This window comes from Neomonachus schauinslandi, chromosome 4 (genome assembly GCF_002201575.2).
Source record: "Neomonachus schauinslandi chromosome 4, ASM220157v2, whole genome shotgun sequence".
Taxonomy (NCBI): Eukaryota; Metazoa; Chordata; class Mammalia; order Carnivora; family Phocidae; genus Neomonachus; species Neomonachus schauinslandi.
The window spans coordinates 149530653-149550909 of NC_058406.1; the positions used below are offsets into that span (position 1 = coordinate 149530653).

At 38.9% G+C, this 20257-nt stretch overlaps 1 protein-coding gene across 7 annotated transcripts in view; it reads left to right on the forward strand.

The window, feature by feature from the left end:
• Positions 1-15679, forward strand: part of MTDH (metadherin) — a 56115-nt gene extending 40436 nt beyond the window's left edge. For all 7 annotated transcript variants that reach the window (XM_021688680.1, XM_021688682.1, XM_021688684.1 and 4 more), the window contains 5 exons: positions 656-780; positions 6652-6759; positions 9632-9772; positions 12165-12321; positions 12948-15679. In XM_021688680.1, the coding sequence (XP_021544355.1) occupies positions 656-780; positions 6652-6759; positions 9632-9772; positions 12165-12321; positions 12948-13018 (602 nt within the window). In that variant the 3' untranslated portion in view covers positions 13019-15679. The remainder of the gene's footprint in view (positions 1-655; positions 781-6651; positions 6760-9631; positions 9773-12164; positions 12322-12947) is intronic.
• The last annotated feature ends 4578 nt before the right edge of the window (positions 15680-20257 follow it).

Below are 20257 nucleotides of genomic sequence, written 5' to 3' on the forward strand. Positions count from 1 at the left end.
TTGGAATGATAAAAGTAGCATTGAATAATTTGGAAAATGTAAGAAGGTACAGATTAAGTATTAACCATTAGAAGTGACAAAGTAATTGTTCCCAAAAAAAAAGGAAGAAAGAAGACATTAAATATTCTGTCGTGACTTGGTGAATTTGAAGAAGAACCTAATCTTGAAAAGCTCCTAAGGAGAGGAGGAGGTGTAGTGTAAAAGGACGGATGGGGACCATAATTTTGGCACTGCTGTTCAAGATTCACTAATTCTGGACCCTAGAAAATAAATCAAGTACAAAAATGGAATGACCAAGGGAAAAAAAATGACCAGGACCCAGACCAAATTAGACATAAAAAGTACAAACAGAGCAAAGTCAGGTGGTTGATCACAAAGGAATTTGGGAGAGTGGAATTAAATAGGTAATTCTTAAGTTTCCTAGAGTTTCTTAGAAATTCCATTTAATTAGCCATATGATGGGCCTAGCACAGGTGGGACAGAGGTTTTTACCATCATGATTGGGTTTTCTTCTAGCTCTTAAAATGTGCATGGGAGAAAGAAGGAAGAACAACAGTTTAAAAATACAGCTTAGTTCAACATAAGGAATTTTAGTTTTTGCATTTTAGTTTTTGGCAGAAATGATAGATACCTAATTCACACTGTTAAATTTTAGATGGTCTGTCTTCTGCTGATCCCAGCTCTGATTGGAATGCACCAGCAGAAGAGTGGGGAAATTGGGTAGATGAAGAAAGAGCTTCACTTCTAAAGTCCCAGGAACCAATTCCTGATGATCAAAAAGTGAGTAAAGGCATTGGCGGGTATGTCTATTTCTCTGTGCACCCAACTATATTATAATTATTAGGGGTTACATTCTGTATTATAAATACATCCAGTGATAGAATTGCTTCTGAGCCATTCTGATTATATTTGCTTCAATCCTTATGCCTGCATGCCTTCTTTGTATCACTGTTTTTTCTTTCCACATATTATTGAGAATTGTGATATGTGGAAAGCACTATTAGGCACTGATAAGAAAACACAGTTACTTTCCTCTTATCAGAATTAATAATAGTTGGTATTATATCAACTCTTAGTGTGTTTAGAGAAGACTAGATCAGTTGCCAGTGAAAGATTTAGGAAGGCTTCATAGCAGCAGACAAGACTGAGAACACCATGAAAAAGCCATCAAGGCAAGAAAATAGGTAATAATTTAGTGGAGAGATAAATAGTACACATGTGTGGAATCAGTTGATGAAAAGTACGTTCCTTCTAGGCTACGTTCCTTAAAGAAAGGGACCGTGAAGTTTTGTTTTGTTTTGTTTTGTTTTTTGTAGCTCTAGCAACATGCTTGGCATTCAGTAAATAAATGAAAGGAATGATAGATAACCTTGCCACATTTTTGTGAAATTCTGTAGATGATAACCTGTCGGCGGCTTTTAAACTAGGGATGACCTAATCATCACTGGGGTTAGGAAAATTAGGCTGGATACAGCGGAAAGACAAGAAGCTTGGGAAGCTATTTTGTACTATTTTGGGGTAAGTGTTAAAGAGGCAGTTACATGAATCAGGTAGGAGATAATGAACTAAATTGATAGCTTTGAAAAATAAATGGAAGTGGTGTTTACCAGAGATATAAAGCGACTGATCAAACTGCAACTGGGAAAAATCAAAGAGGCTCTGAAGATAATAGGGCCGTTAGTATTCAACAAATATTCATTGAACATCTGCCATAAGTCAGGTATTGGTTAGTAGAGAAGCGGTAATAAGACACGGTTACTGCCTTCCAGGAGCCTACAGTCTGGTTAGGGAGGAGAGGAAGGAGACCGGCACATCGGCAGGTGAAAGTCGTGTTACGGTATGTGTTGGGTATTAGGGAAGCACTTGGGAGTTTTAGCAAAAGCATCCTGAAGGTAAAAGCAGAATGCGAAACAAAGAGTGGTCAGAAATTAAACTAGAGAGGGAGGCAGGGACCAGATGCTAGAAGTTCTTGAATGTCATATTTAAAACCATAGATTTTATCCTGTAAGTAATGGAAGGATTTTAAGCTAAAGTGTTTTTTTTCTCCGTGGGTTACCCTGGTAGCCCATGTAGAAAAAGGTGGAGGCATATGTGAGAAAAGGCAGGAAGACCAGTTCAGAGGTTGCTTAGTAGTCTAGGCCAGTAGTGGTAAGAGTGGTACACGGAATACAGAATGGACTTGAAAAATACATTGAAATAAAATCCACAGAACATGATTAGAATTGAATGGTGTTACACGCAAACAATGAATCATGGAACACTACATCAGAAACTAATGATGTAATGTATGGTGAGTAACATAACATAATAAAATACAATTTTAAAAAAAGAAAAAGAATTGAATGGAGGAAGAGTCATCAAAATGACTTCCAGGATTTTAGCTTGGGTAACTGGGAAGGTGGAAGTAGTCCTCCCAACAGAGAAAATATAGGAGCAAAGGCTAGTTAATTGGGGGAAGGGTGGTTGGTTCCATTTGGGATACGTTAAATGCAGAGCGTTTTGTTGAAATGCCTAAGAGAAGTTGGTTTTGTGCCAGGTTAAAGCTTAGGGAAAAGATCTGTTTGGACGTTATTAGTATATGGTTGTTAAACACTTTGAGAGTAGGTGAAATATCTAGGAAAAATCTGTAGACTTGAAAAGAGCAATGGAATGAACATAGGAATCTGGGAAACTCCCAAGTTTTAAGGAGAAAAAAGCCCATGAAAGAGACTGGGGGAAGAGAGTTCTGGGTCACAGAGGCTGAGACATCTGCTCTCTGGTAATTAAGAGCAGTTTCGTTAGAAATCTTGGACTAGGGGCGCCTGGGTGGCTCAGTCGTTAAGCGTCTGCCTTCGGCTCAGGTCATGGTCCCAGGGTCCTGGGATCGAGCCCCTCATCGGGCTCCCTGCCCGGCGGGAAGCCTGCTTCTCCCTCTCCCATTCCCCCTGCTTGTGTTCCCTCTCTCACTTTCTCTGTCTGTCAAAAAATAAAATCTTAAAAAAAGAAAGAAATCTTGGACTAATAACCCTATTGCAGTAAGTTGAGTAAATGGTTAGGAAAGAGTAGTAACAATTACAAGGTTTTTCTAAAGTAAGTTTGGATAGAAATGGAGGAGAGGCAGTGGATGACAGCACACTGTAGTATCAGGAAGGGTTTTGTTGGGGGTTGTTTGTGTTTTAACGATAGGAGAGATTTTAGTACAGCGTCGGTAAACTCTTTATTAAAGTTCCATACAGTAGTGCAAAAGCAACCGTAGACTGTAGGGAAATGAACTTTATTTACAAAATCTGGCATCGGACCAGACTTGTAGTTTGTCAACCCCTGCTTTAACATATCTGTGGACACAAAGGGAAAGGATCTAGAGTAAAGTAAAAGCTAAACATAACTGAGAGATGTGGCTAATAGAGTAAGTTCCTGGCAGTAGATGTAGAGGAATCTTAGGCATGAGTGGATTGTGGGTTGGCCTTTAATATAATAGGATGGTAGTACCTCTGATCTTTAGAGACCACAGGAAGGAAGAGGTAGTAATGGGATTTATTATTAAGTGTGTAAAGAAACGTACGGGGTGGGGGGCAGTTGATAGGTAATATGAAGGTCGAGGGGGTTAGGGGGAGAGAGAGATGAATGGGCAGAGCATTGGAGGGGTTTTAGAGCAGTAAAGCTACTCTGTAGAGACACTGGAATGGTGGATGCATGTCATTATACATTTTTCCCAAAGCTGTAGAATGTACAACACCAAGAGTGAACCCTAAGGTAAATTCTAGGGGCTTTGAGTGGTAATCATGTGTCAGTATAGGCTCATCAGTTGTAACAAATGTCCCACTCTGGGGAGGGATAGTGATCGTGGGAGAGGCTGTGCATGTGTGGGGCTGGGGAGTATATGGAAATCTCTGCCTTCTGCTCAGTTTTGCTGTGAACCTAAAATTGCTCTAAAAAATAAAGTCTGTTAGGAAAGAAAAGCTTCCTGGTACGGTACCTTAACACACAGTAATCATTCTGATATTTGTTGAATGTTTAGTGAATGTGCAACCAAAAATCTGTTTCTTTAACTGAAACTTCCTTGTGCCCGATCATCAGAATTATAGAGTAGAATCACTGAATGGAGTAAAGACTGTTACATATCATAGCACTTCTTTTTCTGAGTATATTCGGAGATCGTCTTTCATTTCTCTTAGCAAAAATGGGGCAATATCCAAAGGCCCATCAGTTGAGGAATGGAGAAATAAAATGTGACAGGTTTGTACAATCACGTATTAGATGTTAAAAATCAATGAAATAAGTTACATTAATATCAACATGAATAGAATCTCAAAAACATGTTGAATGATGAAGGACAGGTTTACAGAAAGATACAGTATGATACCATTTATATAAATTTTGTATGTGTGAACACACCAGAATTTATAAAAAGAAACTTGATTGGATGGACACAAAAGAAGTTCATGGTAGTGGTAATGGTAAGCCATTACCATGGTAATGATTAACCCTAGGGTAAACCCCTAGGGGAGGTGGTGTGGAAATGGGATTGAGAAGGGTTTAAGGAATTTTAAGTTTATCAGTAATGTCTTTTAATAATCTAAAATAAATGTGTCAAAATGTCAGTTCTTTTGTGTGAGTTAAAAGATGGTATGGAGTTGATTTCAACCTTTTTCCCCATGAACAAAACTAGCGTTTTGCCATCAGGAACTACAGTTCTCTCACGGTTGGATGATAATTGGCTGAGAAGCAGAGTGCCCAGAGTCCTTGTGACCTGAATATTCCTTATAGGATACATTTTTTTCACGTGGTATTTTAATCACTGTGAGCTTATGGTGAAAACTTCTGTGGAAGTTTCTCCACAACTGACAACCAACTTGTACTGAACATCTCTTAGCTAAGTTTGTGTAGGATTTTGTTTTTCCATCTGCTAGTAGTTTCTGTGAACTGTTTGGTGGTTCATCCTAATGACTGTGCTGCTGAGCAGAGAAATAGTAGTTACCCCATCATCTCATCCTATAAGGATAGGCTAGGAATCTTGGCTGTCATCTGTGCAGAAGAAACAAAAAGCACTTTTTCATAGAAAAGTCAACTATATGGTATGTGTGAAGGGATAGTCTGAATACTAGTTTAACAGTTCTAATTCACTATTTTTGTCCTGCGGAATGTTATTTTCAATGACATTCCATCTCAAATTCAATTTTTTTAAATTAAGCCTTCTGTAGAGTGACAGGCCCTTGTGAGAAATGATACAGAGAGATTCCCTGTACTCTTTACCCAGTGTCCCCCAGTGGTAACATCTTGAAAAACTTGAGAACAGTTATCACAACTAGGATACTGACATTAATGCAGATACAGAAAACATTCCCATCCTGCAAGGACCCCTCATGTTGCCCTTTTTTTTTTTATAGCCACCCTTTCTCTCCTCTTGTCACCACCCCCCTGGTAACCCCTGGCAACCAGTGATCTGTTTCCATTTCTATAATTTTATCATTTCAAGAATGTTCTATGAATAGAATAATAATAGCATGTAACCTTTTCATACTGTTATTTTTTTCACTCAGCATAATTCTCTAGACACTCATCTAGATTGTTGTGTGCATCATTAGCTGGTTCTTTTTTACTTCTGAGTAGTCATGGTGTGGATATGCCTCAGATTGTTTAATCATTCTGTTGAAGGACATCAGGATTGTTTTTGGCTTGGGGCTATTGTGAATAAAGCTGCTATCTACATTTATGTACAGGTTTTTGTGTGAACGTAAGTGTTCATTTTTCTGGGATAAGTGCCTAGGAGGACAGTGCCTGGGTTGTATAATAGATGCATATTTAATATATTAAGAACCTGCCAAACTGTTTTCCAGAGTGGTTGTATCACTTCACATTCCCGCTTACAGTGAATGAGTGATCGTATTTCTCTGAATCCTTGCCAACACTTGCTTGTCACTGTTTATTATTTTAGCCATTATTGATAGGTGTGTAGTGAACTCACTGTGATTTTAATTTGCATTTCCCTAATACCTGATGATGTGGAACATCTTCCCATGTGCTGCTTTGCCATCTGTCCTCTGTCGTGAGATGTCTGTTCATATCTTTTACACATTTTCTAATTGGATTGTTTACTGTTGAATTTTGAGTGTTCTTTATATAGTCTGAGACATGAGTCCTTTGTTGGATATATGGTTTGCAAATATTTTCTCCCACTCGGTAGCTTGTCATTCTTTTAACAGAGCATATAAAAACAATCAGAAAGATGTAAAAAAAAAGTGGTCTATCATAGACAATAGGAGAATGAAGTTCCACGTACTTTGTTCTTTTTAAAGATTTTTTTTTTTTTTTTATTTATTTATTTGAGACAGAGAGAATGAGAGAGAGAGAGAGAGCACATGAGAGGGGGGAGGGTCAGAGGCAGAAGCAGACTCCCTGCCGAGCAGGGAGCCCGATGCGGGACTCGATCCCGGGACTCCAGGATCATGACCTGAGCCGAAGGCAGTCGCTTAACCAACTGAGCCACCCAGGCGCCCCTACTTTGTTCTTTTTAAATATGTAATTTTAGATCCATTTTATTACTCATTACTAATTCTTTACTTAGCGTTTAGGAGATAAAGACTGAGCCTAATGAATGAAATTATTCCATAATTTCTGAATAATGAAAACTTAACCAATTGTTTCACTTAATACTTTTGCTTTTAACATCAGGTTTCAGATGATGATAAAGAAAAGGGAGAGGGAGCTCTTCCAACTGGGAAATCTAAAAAGAAAAAAAAGAAAAAGAAGAAGCAAGGTGAAGATAACTCTCCTGCACAGGTAGAGTATCAAAACAGATGTCATTCGTTAAGCACCTACTGCTCAAATGTGAAAAGGTAATATGCAGATACTAAGAATATGTAGAGATAAAAGACACTATAGGAGATAGGTTTACTTGCAAAGCATTTGAAAAGTCACAGAATGTTTTAAAGATCTTCTATATCCTACTGTAATAATAACTATTGCTGTAAAAAAAATCGTACCAAAGGTGTAAACCCAAAAGTAATAAATTAAATTAGATGCATTTTGATTTATATTAAGGTGAAATGGAAAAAGAGGTACAGTATTTCTCACGTACAGAAATGCTTTTTGAATAACTTGAATTTAGCAAGTTAGAATTTTAGCTTAGAACATGTGAGTCACAAGTGGAGTGTCACTCCAGAGTTTGCTCTCTGTTTCACTTAGTATCCTCTTAATACCTTCACTTAGTATCTTCATCTGCTTGTTTGGCTTCTGACAGAAACTTTCTACTTCCGTCACTCCATTTTCCTTCTTTTTTCGTTGGTCTCTCCTATTGGGAAAACTAATTTTAAATGACAGTATAAATGAAAACAAAGGTACTTTAATTGCAAACATACTAGATTACTAGAAGTATGCATGGGTTTCTCTTTGAAAGCACTATCACCATTATATTACAAATTACGAAAATCTTATTCCTTACCTACAACCATGTGGCTGCTTGTTTTTATTCCTTTAAATGTAGGAGAGAGCCAGAGTTTCTAGAGGATAGCCTCCATAGTAATTTTCCTGTTTATTCTCTTTGGGAAAAGTTGGTGCATAAGGAAATACGTGTTGCGTTCATTTTTTGTTGAGGGAAGCACAGCCCATCATAAATGACACTGATCCATTTTCAGTGCTTGTTTTTTCTCACAGTAATATATGTAACTGAGATCAATGGATATACTGTGTAATAAGGATGCTTCTCTCCTTAGCTGAGCTAGCTGATGAGAACCGTTATGGACAGCTATCTTTTGTTAGTAATACTGTCTGAACTCTGTTTAGCCAAACTTTTCCTGGACTTCTGTGACTTACATCATAGCCTTTACTAAAGACTACTTTTCTGGTTTGTGGATTAGATGAGTTCCTTTTAAAAGAAATTTTGTGGGACAGATATAATCTGTAAATTTCAACTTACTGGCAAAGGTCATTAACTTGTGAAAGTTCTTTTGGTATTGTTATACTCCTTTTAAAAATGTCTGAAATGTTTTTAAAAATAACAGTGAGTATGGGGCAGCTGGGTGGTGCAGTTGGTTAAGCATCTGACTTGGTTTTGGCTCCTGTTGAGATCTCAGGTCGTGAGCTTGAGCTCCACATCGGGCTCTGCGCTCACCGCCAAGTCGTCTTGGGACTCCCTCCCTCCCTCTCTCTCTCTCTCTCTCTCTCTCTCTCTCTCAAATCAATAAATCTTTTAAATAAATAACTGAGTAAGTATACAGGCTTTGGAGTCAGATCTGTATTCAAATTTCAGTTTGGCCATTTACTGGTTGTTTTTGTTTGTTTTTCTTTGCACAGATGACTTAACTGCATAGGTTGCTTTGAGAATTAAATGAGACAGCCATGAAATTCTGTGTCAGGGTCATAGAACATAGTATCCTATCCGTAGTACATTTGGGAATTTGTTCTTTTTAGTTGTGGGTACATGGTTGGTGGGCGTCTTTACTGTTAGAGTACAGCTTAGGATAAAACTAACTGATGTCTTCACGTTAATTTTGTACAGATGGCAAATCTTACATATATACTTCCAAAGCTACTCTTCAACTTAAATTCACAACAAAATTTATATTACTGTCTAAACCCACTACCATCCTGAACAAGTTTTATAAAGTATCAGTATTGGCAGAAGACTTCCAAGATCACCCTAGCCAGTTGTTTCTATGTATGTGTTGGCTAAGGAATCATACAATTAGCAATGATGGTCCTGTTTAATGTATTCTAGTTCATATTTATTTCACATACCTACGCATGTAATGTGCTTTAGAATTGCTTTGTTGGAACTTTTTTTTTTAAGTCTGAAGGCCTTTGGACACCTGGGTGGCTCAGTCGGTTAAGCATCTGCCTTTGGCTCAGGTCATGATCCCAGGGTCCTGGGATCGAGCCCCTCATCGGGCTCCCTGTTCAGCGGGGAGCCTGCTTCTTCTCCCTCTCCCTCTACTGCTTCCCCTGCTTGTGTGTGTGCTCTTTCTCTCTCTATTTCTCTCTCTGTTAAATAAATAAATAAAATCTTTTTTAAAAAATAAAATAAAGTCTGATGGCCTAAGAATGGAAATGTTAAAGCTTGGATAGGACCTTAGAAATTATCTAGGCACATTTTATTTTATAGTTGAGGGAGGAAACTAAGGTTCAGGGAAATGAAATGATTTGTCTTTGACACTACACAGCTAGGCTGCAGCAGACCAGAACTGAAATGTACTTTGTACTATGTCAGCTTCGTTTATCTACAGAATGTACTCATGTACAGATATTCCTTGAAGATGTCATTAACTGAAATGTTATTTCTAAAGTCTTAGTTTGAGTATCACCTAATTCACTGTGTATTTTGTTTAAAAGACAAAATTCTAGTTTATTTCATTTGAGTTGGTTTAGTAAATTAGAATGGTTTGCATTTGGGGATGGGAGTGTATTGGTTTTTAATTCCCAATTGATTTAAGTCCCTGGAGAGAGCAGGGATGATCACTGTTGTTCCAGATGTACCTGTATATTTTACATCTTTGAATGATTGTTTTTATATGCTCTGTTAAGCTGTTTGGACAGTTACTGAAGTGAAATTATTTTCTTGGAATATCTTTTGGACATTAACACTACAAACCAAATAGATTTTTAATTAGTAAAAAAGAGTGATTTATATCATCTAATAGACTACTTTTCTCTGTAGGACACAGAAGAATTAGAAAAAGAAATTAGGGAAGAGCTTCCAGTGAATACCTCTAAAGTCCGTCCAAAACAGGAGAAAGCTTTTTCTTTGAAGACCATAAGCACTAGTGATCCAGCTGAAGCACTCATCAAAAATAGCCAGGTAATTTTTTGATATTTAAGGAATAAAACTTTGATGACTTGAGAGTTGTGTCATAACTCATATTTTATCGAAGTACTAAGTGCTAAGCATTGCTAATCACTAATTTAAAGTGCTGAGTATTTTAAATACACTAATTTAACCCTCATAACAACCCCATGAGAAAGGTCAAGATCTATTATATAAATGAGGTTGGAGAACTTAAATAACTAGTCCCAAGCTGCCTGTCAGTGGTGAAACCAGAACCAATAGACTGTGCTTTCTCCTATTAAAGAGCTAAACATACAGGGGATAGTGGCTTAGAGAAAATGTAACTGGTTGCATTTTCCTAAAAGCATGCCATAATATATAATATGGCTGTGGTCCAACCTCTCAAAATTTAACATTTGTTTAAAATTGGTGACAGGTTCTTGAAATCTGTGCCATTGGTAGAAAATTTTGATGTGTCAGAAAGGATCATTTTACAAAAGGTCTAGGCCAGTGACGCATAGTTTTTTAAAATCTAATTTCTAGAAAGGTAAATTGTATAGAAATCTGTGAAATCTTACTAGAGTTGCATGGTTCATTTATATATGCTCATTCAAAAAAATTTACTGAGAACCCACTACAGTGCCACACACTATTTGAGGATATATCAGAGAACAAAGCAGATCAAAAAAGTCTCTGCCTTTTTGGAGCGTACATATTTTTAATGAAACAGCTTCAGACACAAACCTGAGTTACAGGGGCGCCTGGCTGGCTCAGTTGGTAAAGCATATGATTCTTGATCTTGGGGTTGTGAGTTCCAGCCCCACAGTGGGTGCAGAGATTACTTAAAAATAAAATCTTAGGGGCGCCTGGGTGGCTCAGTCGTTATGTGTCTGCCGTCCGCTCAGGTCATGATCCCAGGGTCCTGGGATCGAGCCCCGCATTGGGCTCCCTGCTCCGCGGGAAGCCTGCTTCTCCCTCTCCCACTCCCCCTGCCTGTGTTCCCTCTCTCACTGTCTCTCTCTCTGTCAAATAAAATCTTTAAAAAAATAAAATGAAATCTTTAAAAAAAAAGAACCTGAGTTACCGCTAAAAGAAGTAATTGGTAACAGTCTTGTGCCAAAATAAAATCTTAACCATAGTTCCTATTTGGATTTGATGCTTTTAATTCCCTAAGAAAAGAATTCCCTTTTGAGATGTAAGGATGTGATCTCAGTACATGCATAGGTTTAATAGTAGGGAGACAGAGGGTCATTTGACATTTTGATGTTTTACTTACTAGCAAGTCATTTTCGGAAGCCATTTTGTAAAGACTATTTGAGTCCTTCTGTGATTTATCATAGATTAAGTGGAGAGAATAGAGGGGAGAATACTGGAAATAAATACTAAAACTTTTGGGTAAGAAATAAATATGGAGAACACTAATAAGAAAGCTGAGCCAAGCAAGACAAATGCAGCTTCGGATACCTGAAACAGAAGGAAGGAATCCTAGTAATTACGTGCGTGCACACAGCTTCCTCTTCTTGTTTCCTTTTCCGCTGAGCTTTCTTACACCTACAGAGCCTAGAGGAACAAGGGACAAGAGAAACATCACTTACTTAGCCTTGTTTCTATATTCAGTCATGATGATAAGGCTAAGGATGAATTGATCTCCTCTGTTACAGCCTCAAGGCACTCCAAATACTGGGGTTTCCATCCTTACCTCTCCTGACCATGCATTTACAGGCCTCACAGAGGCCTTTCTGCTTCCAGGTTGGAGAGGAGAAGCAAGGTGTAAGAGTCTAGGCCCTCAGCATTATGATTTCACTACCAGACTGGATAGAACTCTGAAAATTTGGACCTGAGTTTTACTGCTTCCTTTAATGGATAGGACTAGTAGCCATAGTTTGCTTTTGTCTGAGGCCACCGTTTTCTGTGGGTAGGAAACGGAAGTGATTGCTGCCCTGTTTGAGTTAGCCTTACCTCTCGAGAAGCAGAGAAGGGAGCATCACCTATTGGTATTTCAGAAATTCGCTTTTTTCTTTTTGTCTTTCACATGAAAAAGTTTTGAGGAATTAAAGAGTTGGTAAGAAGTGGACAGACATTGAATTACTAAAACATATAAAATCATTCTATTTGTAATGAAAAAGAAAAATGGAAAGGTTCATGAAAATGGAATTATTCACCCCTATATGAGATTCAGTAAACATCTTGTAATTTTATACTTTCATCCATTTTTATCTCAACCTAAATTGATGGCTCCTGGGGGTAAGGATTTATTTGGTTACGCCACTAGAGGGCAGGCACGGGCTGTAGTGCTTCTGCTGGTAAATTATTTGGAAACAGTCTTAGTACTTACTTGGTCCTAAACAGCCTCTTGGTATTACTATATTTAATTTTATTTGAAACTTTTTACAAAAGAACTTAAGATAATTTTATTCCAAAATAGCCTATCAAGACTCTTCCACCTGCTATTTCTACCGAGCCATCTGTTCTTTTATCAAAAAGTGATTCTGACAAGAGTTCGTCCCAAGTGCCACCGATGCTACAAGAGACAGATAAATCCAAGTCAAATACTAAGCAAAACAGTGTGCCTCCTTCACAGAGTGAGTAATCCTCCGTTCTGGTTCTTTTGTGTGTTCTTGTACTGTTGATAAGCGCTAATATCTCAGAAGGCCGATGGATTAATAGATAATCCTTCCTTCCTTGGCAAAGGCTACATTCCTTGGAACCTTGTGGACCTCAGCTGTGAGGACCAAGGGACTGAGATCACTCCAAGCAAGAGGGGGTGGCCAGGAACATAGATGGCAGAGACATGCCCTTGTCCATCTGGTCCCTCCCTTTTTCTGTGCACGTGTTCTTGGGACTGGGAATTGTTCTGTGCCTTTTTTCCCTCCGTTGCTCCCTTCAGCTCCCTTCAGTGTCCATTTTTGCCCATTTTCACTTTCATTACTTAGATTGAGCCGTATTAAATGATGGCTTTTCTAGATCAGAACCAGTGAAATACCTTCCATGTCATGAAAAAACAGAATACATTGGGATTCAAAGGAAAAGAGGACGGCAGCCATAGAATAACCTATAAAACATGTCACTGGAACGTGAACACTTAACTCCCCTGATAATGCTTCAACCTTTATGCTTATTTCAGCGCATGTTTTCATTGATGCTACTTTTACATTTTTGAGACATAACAATATTTACTCCTGTTTTTTCTTTCTTTTTTTCCCTTTAGCCAAGTCTGAAACTAGCTGGGAATCTCCCAAACAAATAAAAAAGAAGAAAAAAGCCAGACGGGAAACGTGAATATATTTTTCCTGATTTGGACATGTGTTTTCAAACACTGTCTGGAAGATTATGCTGTTTATGCAATAATTTGTGAACATGTACAGAGTTTTATATAAATTTAAACCAATTTTTAAAACAAAACTGTGAACACAACCACCATAAAAATGGAATCAAAGGAAAGTTAATTTATGAAATTCAGAGGTCAGCAGAATATACTCCAGTGCTGGAAGACACTTGGGGAAAGTCTTTTCAATTGAACAAGAACGGTCTTAATTTAAGAATATTATCCTGGTTTTACAGCAGTGCCCTGTTTACAACAGCTTGTGCCCTGTCTCATCTGCAGCTGAGGAATAAAGGATTCTGATTAGAGAGAGAGCTGCCTGCGGATGCATAGGCAACATCTGCGATCTTATGCACGGAACTTAAACCATTTGAATCTGTTTTATGCTTAAATCAAAGTGCTTTGATCAAATGCATAATCTGCCATATCTTTACATATATGTTGGTAGCAATTTGTATTAAAGGAATCACAAGTGCAAATAAAAGGTCATTTATCATTTGTTAACTAAACTCCTGGTTTAGTTTACAATTTTTAAAAAGTTCTTAATTAAAAACATTGAACATGCAGTTGATGCTTGTATGGCTTATGAAGTTATTTTTGATAGTCTTACATTACTTGAATTGTTCAAAGTTCAGTATATTTTAAATTAAGAAAGATAAACTATATGTATTTGTTTTATACTTTTAAGGTTCAGACTCACAAATAATGCTCTTGTTTAGAATTTGAAAACTTTCAGGCAAAATGCAACTTAACATTTTTCCCTTTCCCTAGCAGTTTCTTTTTTCCAACGTCAGCTCTTCTCTTCATTGCTAATACTTCTTCGACTTTAAAAATGAAATCTTTCACAAATTAGTTATACAGACAGAACTTTGAGTAAAGGATGGAGAATGAAAAACTAGAGTCAGCTTTAATTGACATTGTCAAGACCTCCAGTTATCAGGAATACATTTTTTTACTGCCTTAACCTATAGTGCGTAGAATATGCATCAATTTCTTGAGGGGGATTCGTGTTTTTATAAGAATTTTCATGTAATTATTGCGATCGTGGTCAAATAAGGAACGTTTTCTGCTTGAAACTATTGATTTAAATGACGTGTGAGATGTTTCACCATTTTCAGGCACTGTGTAATTCTCTTGTAATAAACTGGCAGGTATCTTTGTAACTATAACTAGTGCATGCTCAGCCATGTACACTGTAAATAGCCTTTACCAAACGTGTTTGACAAAGACCATAATTAACATCACTTAGTGAATTGTGATAAAGAAAAAAAGCCATGATTTATTTGATGTGATTGGCTTGTTTTTACGTGGCGCCAAGAATGAAACTGTTTAACAGCTGTAACCAATGGTACTGATCTGTCCATCCAATCTTGTCTTTATTAGATCTGATTGTGGTTTGATAGTATTGCATTGTGACACTAGGAAAGCTAAAGAAACACAATGGTTTTAGTAACTGCTGAAGACTGGCCTTATTAATGGACAGCTTTCCTAACAAGCAATTATTAACTTCTATCAGGTGTTACCATCTGTTTCAGGAACACGGCAGTATGTTTACATGTCAGAAGTCTTGTTTCATTCTATGAGGTTTCGAAATTGATTTGTTTAAATAAATTCAGCAAATGGACAGCATTGTGTTTATTTGCTTCAATATTGGGGTAAATAAGCTCAACTGCCAGGAATTCATTTCTTCAAATGACTTCATTCTGTGAGCTTTACATAGATGTTTCCTAAATAGATAAAGGATTCCTGAAGTTGCCAGCACTTTGTAAAGGTATCACAGAGAGTTTGAGAAGGAGTCTGTATAATTTTAGAATGTGCCAAAAGATCTAAGCTCAGAAAATTCAATTGAACTCTCTCAACTCTACCTCACCATTTCTTTATCTTAGAATTTTGTTGGCTGAGTCAAATGTTGGGCTTTATTTCTCCGGCTTAGTATCTCCCAGACAGCCACCTACAGCGGATGTTAGGGACACTGTCTTTTGAGGAGAGATCTAGTGTGGAGATGGAGAAGTGCATTGCTAAATGGGTGGATCCGGTGTGGAGATGTCTCTGTCTCTCCAGCTCAAGAGCGAGGACGTGGATTTTATGTTTTAAGAGATGGCAGCTATGAGTGATAAAATTAATTTTTTTCATATGCATGAGATGAAAACTCTTGCACAATTAAAGTATCATTGTTCATTGCTCTCTACCTGTTCCAGAAGATCTTTATATGGCATTAAATCAGTTTCTGGAATCTGAACACAGGAACTTTTCTCCATCGTCAACCTTAGAAGGCACTAAAATGAAGGTAGCGATTCAGGGAAGAGGGGAAAGAGAGGAACCTATTGTCCTTTGGAGACTTGCATTAGATGCTACCCAAACTGTCAGTAGGGAGATAATTGATCCCTTTAGGCTTCATCAGGCCTGAAGAGGAACCTTGTTCTAATTAGCAAATGAGGCGTCCTCAGAGAACCTGCTTAGAAATCTCCCTAATCCTGACCTGTCTACTCGTACTTACTGAAAATCTTTCCCTAACCTGGAGTGGGGTTTAGGATTTCCCCAGACTGGAATCCTACCTATCTGTACCCCAGATTGAGCAAAACAATAGTTGAGAGAGTCCAAAAAAAAAAAAGGTGTTGAAATAAAATGTCGTTAATGTAATTTACCATGTTTACTTTGTGCATGCATTTTGGGGGTGGGGGAAGCAGTGGAAATAATTTATCCAAATGGTATTATTTCACAGGCGAATCCAGTTTGTATTTGGGTTAAAGATCATTGAAAGGCAATATTTAACTACAGAGTTTAGTTTTTCTTAATTAAAAACAGTCCTCTATTAACGTAGTGTGAAATATCTTTCAAAATTGAGAATTTAGGTTTAAGATGTCTAAGAGATGTCTTAAGACTTTTCTGTAAACTCATTGCACAAACTGGAATTACTTTCCAAAAGACTTAGGGAATGCAAATATGTTATTTGTAAAATGCATTGAGTATTGTAAATAAAACAAACCATTTTTGTTTTGTTTAAATTGCTCGTTACAGTTCTCTTATGGGAAGGGACTTCAGTCATTCTGCATCTTAAGCTAGTCTAAAGGCAATTAGTTTTTGATGTTCTTGATGCTTCTTTCAAACCATAGATGCATTTGCAGGCTTTACCAGTGGGAGGTCAGATATTTGGAGTTCAGGACCTCGTAAAACAGCCGTTTGTGACGCACGATGTTGTCCGTGGGAACCCGCTTCCATCTGAGGTAATCTTAGCAGTAGACGCACCCCACCAGGTGCAGTGTCTAACTTGCATCAGCGTTTTAGGTTAAGGAAATGAGACTCAAATTTGGTACTATTAGTTGGGCCGTGTCCCCAGACAATAGTGACTTAGATAGAAGTTTATTTCTTGTGCGTGCGTGTAAAAGTCGGGAAGGCGGTCCCCTCGACCGCGGTCCCCCCACGCTCAGCGCGTGGCTTCCATGTCGAGGCTGCCGACAGCTACACAGCTGGGTAACACCGCCCCTGCCTTTAAGAGCACTTCTCGAATTACGCCACGTAGGCTCATCAACTCAAACTCAATCACTTGTTCCTTACTAGCTACAAAGAGAACAGGAAATAATAGTCTTTATTTTGGCTGTCGTGGGCCAGTGAATATTCCAGGATTCGTTACGGGGGAAGCGGTGGGGAGGTGGACAGCGAGCCCAGCTAGCGGTCCCTGTCACAGGGTTGGACATAACGCTGCGTTTTTCCTGCACCCAGGCATCCTTTCTAAGGTCAGGTTTTAGCGTTTCCAACAGAGCAGAAATTCTGAAATCTCTCAGATACTGCTCAAGAGCAGCAGCTAGTCATGTTCAAACTTATGTGTAACAGCTTTCTGGAAGAAATTCCTGCCCTTCAGTTCCTCCTTTAAATTCTAGAGACAGGCTGGGGCGCCTGGGTGGCTCAGTCGTTAAGCGTCTGTCTTCGGCTCAGGTCATGATCCCAGGGTCCTGGGATCGAGCCCCGCATCGGGCTCTCTGCTCCGCGGGAAGCCTGCTTCTCCCTCTCCCATTCCCCCTGCTTGTGTTCCCTCTATTGCTGTCTCTCTCTCTGTCAAAATAAATAAATAAAATCTTAAAAAAAAAAAAAAATTCTAGAGACAGGCTGAAGGAAACTCAGTAGCCTGCTATCATGCCTATCCTGTAAGTATCATCACAAGTTCCAACAGAAAAATTGCCCTGCTATATAATCTCTAAAAAATAAAAAAGCATTAGTATTCTTTCTAAATGCTTTAACGGGAGAAGGATTTCTAACTCTAGCATCAGGACAGGAAGTACATTGTGACATGTTTGCTAACTATTAATAGTTAACAGTACTGAGATTTATGAATAGGCTAATTGAGGAAAATTTCAGCAGATACAAGGTCTTCCCCATGATACTGGCATTCTTATTTGTATATGTGTGCTTTCCTTTTTTATTTATTGTATTAAAGCATCAAAATGAATATATGTAACATGTACATAAAGTATAAAGCATAATAAAATGAACACCTCTGAAAACACCATTCCGCTTAAGAACTAGAACCTTACCAGCAGAGGGGATATCGGGGGTGAGCCTGACTTTTGCTGTCGTTCGCTAACAGGGTCGGGGGGGGGGGCAAGGCATGGATGAAGATAGCTGCTCTCGGGTACCCCAAGCTGGCACGGGTCCTTTTGCATGCCGAGAGTAGCTGTGGGTCCAGGTAACCTCTAGCCCGTCTCGGAAGGGAATCACGGCCTCACTGGCGCCCCTCAGTTCACTGCCATCTGCTGGGAAGTCATAGTAAGTACACGTAGGCACCATGGCTCAATGTGAATGGTGCCCCCAGAGCCCTGTAGCGCACACTCTGCACGACCTCTTTTCCATGAGGAAGGAGGCTAGCGAGGCTCTATCAGGAACGTGCCCCCACCCCACCCCCGCATGCCCCCGGAGTCAGAAGAGCAGCACGTGGCCCCTTTAGGGTGCGGATTCCTGGTGAAGTTTGTTGAGGGGCTGCCGATTTTCTGACAAACACCACAAAGGGGTTTATGGCAAAACAGCAGGAGCTGTGAGTAACTTAAGATAGTGTAATTATGGATGATTTCTTTCTCTTTGAAACTGTATAGCAACTTACTAAAATACGGGATTACCTGGGGAAATTGCAGCTATTCCCATTTCTCATCAAAATAGAAATGTTCACAATAAGGCAAGATGGAAGAAAACCCACCTTAGTACTGGAAGTGGAAAGGGGGACATCCAAATGCCAAAAGCCCGGGGACATTCCTGTTATTAGCAAACAAAATCCAATAATTTATCAACAGAGTAAAACACCATGAAAGATGCAAGTGTGGGCTGATAATCAGGAAATCCAGTAACACATTTCATTTCACCACAAACTTAAAGCAGAGAAGGCCTATGATCATGACACTGCTGAAGAAGTATTTTACAAAATCCAATAGCTGTTCCCAATTTAGATTTAAAACACAAAAACAAAAACTTAAGGGAAATACTAAAGTCATCTCAATTGAAATCAGAACAGAGCAGGGTTACCTACTAGCCAAGACTGTCTTGGAGCGGTATTAATAGATAATAAAATTTTAAAAACTAACGTCAGAAGAGAAAAAGTATTTTTTTCTGATTGTACACCGACAAAGCTCAAGAGATTTTAATCAAAAGCTATGACCACTAGGAAAAGAATATACTCAAGCGACAGAAATACAAAAACCAATAGAATTTTCTGTACTAGAATAAGCATCTAGAAAAGAAAATGGGAAAAAAAATCCAATTACATCACAACTAGAAGCATCTAATATTAAATTTTTCAAGAAAAATACAAGACCAAATGGAAACTAAAGTCTTTAAAAAAGGACAGAAAATAACCTAACAAATGAAAGTATAGCATTAAACACATCTGAAGGAGAAAGGAAGGTGGGCCCAGCAGGGCTTAGATCTGCTGGTAGGAATTTGTTCTAAACACAGTACTGAGTAAGACACCGTGTCTGGTTAGCTCACTTTGGCTCCTTGAACTACAACAAGCCTGACTTAGCTGCTCCAAAAAGTATTTGTTCAGTGACCACCTAAGTAAACGGATCCGTGTCAGATGTGTTGCCCATTTTATAGAGAAGGTGGGCTGAACCGAACAGTGTCGACGCACGTCACGTGTGTTCCCAAGTCAACAGCCAAGAAGCTGCGCGCTCCTTCCGCAGCACTAAGCATCTCCACGGCTCAAGGCCCTGCGCTAGGGGCAGGGATTCGGCAGTCACCAAGGCGTCATGACAGATCAAGTGCTCGCCTTACCGGCCTAGATGACAGACAAGCAAGCCGGTGGAGGGGGACAAGAGGATAAATGCTAGCACCGGAGAAGCATGGAGGGCCAGGAGGGCCAACAGTAAGCCCAGGCTTAGTTTGATAAGAAACTGCCAAATCCTTTTCCAGAGCGGCTTACCATTTTACATTCCCACAGTAATTTACGAAAGATCCAGTTCCTGCACATCAGCACCATTTTTTTTTTTTTTTAATATTTGATTTGTCAGAGAGAGAGCACAAGCAGAGAGAGCGGCAGGCAGAGGGAGAAGCAGGCTTCCTGCTGAGCAGGGAGCCCGAAGTGGGGCTCGATCCCACGACCCCGGGATCCTGACCTGAGCCGAAGGCAGATGCTTAATGACTGAGCCACCCAGGCCATCCCAGCACCACCATTTGATAGTGTCATTTTTGTACATGTTGCAATAGGGGTGTAGTAATACCTTATCATGGTTTTAATTTGCATTTCCCTGATGGCTAATAATATTGAACATCTTTTCTCGTGGTCATTTGCCATCCGTACATCATCTTTGGTGAAATGTCTGTTGATGTTTTGCTCATTTTGTGGTTGGGTGGTGTGTTTTGACTACTGGATTTTGAGAGTCCTTCATTATTTTCCATGAAAAAAAATCCTTTGCCAGATACGTGGTTTGCAAATAATTTTTTGCAGTCTATAGCTGGTCATTTCATTTTCTTAACAGCGCCTTTTGCAGAGCCAGAGTTTTAAATTTTGCTGCAGTCCAATGTATTGACTTTTTCTTTCATGGGCCATGTCTCTGGGGTCATGTTTAAGAACTCTTCTCCTCGCTCAAGGTGCCAAAGACTCTCTCGTTTTCTTCTAAAAATTTTAGTTTTATCTTTTACATTTAAATCTATAATCCACTTTGAGTTAATCATTGTAAAATGTGTGAAGGTTTTTTAATTCCAGTGTAATTACC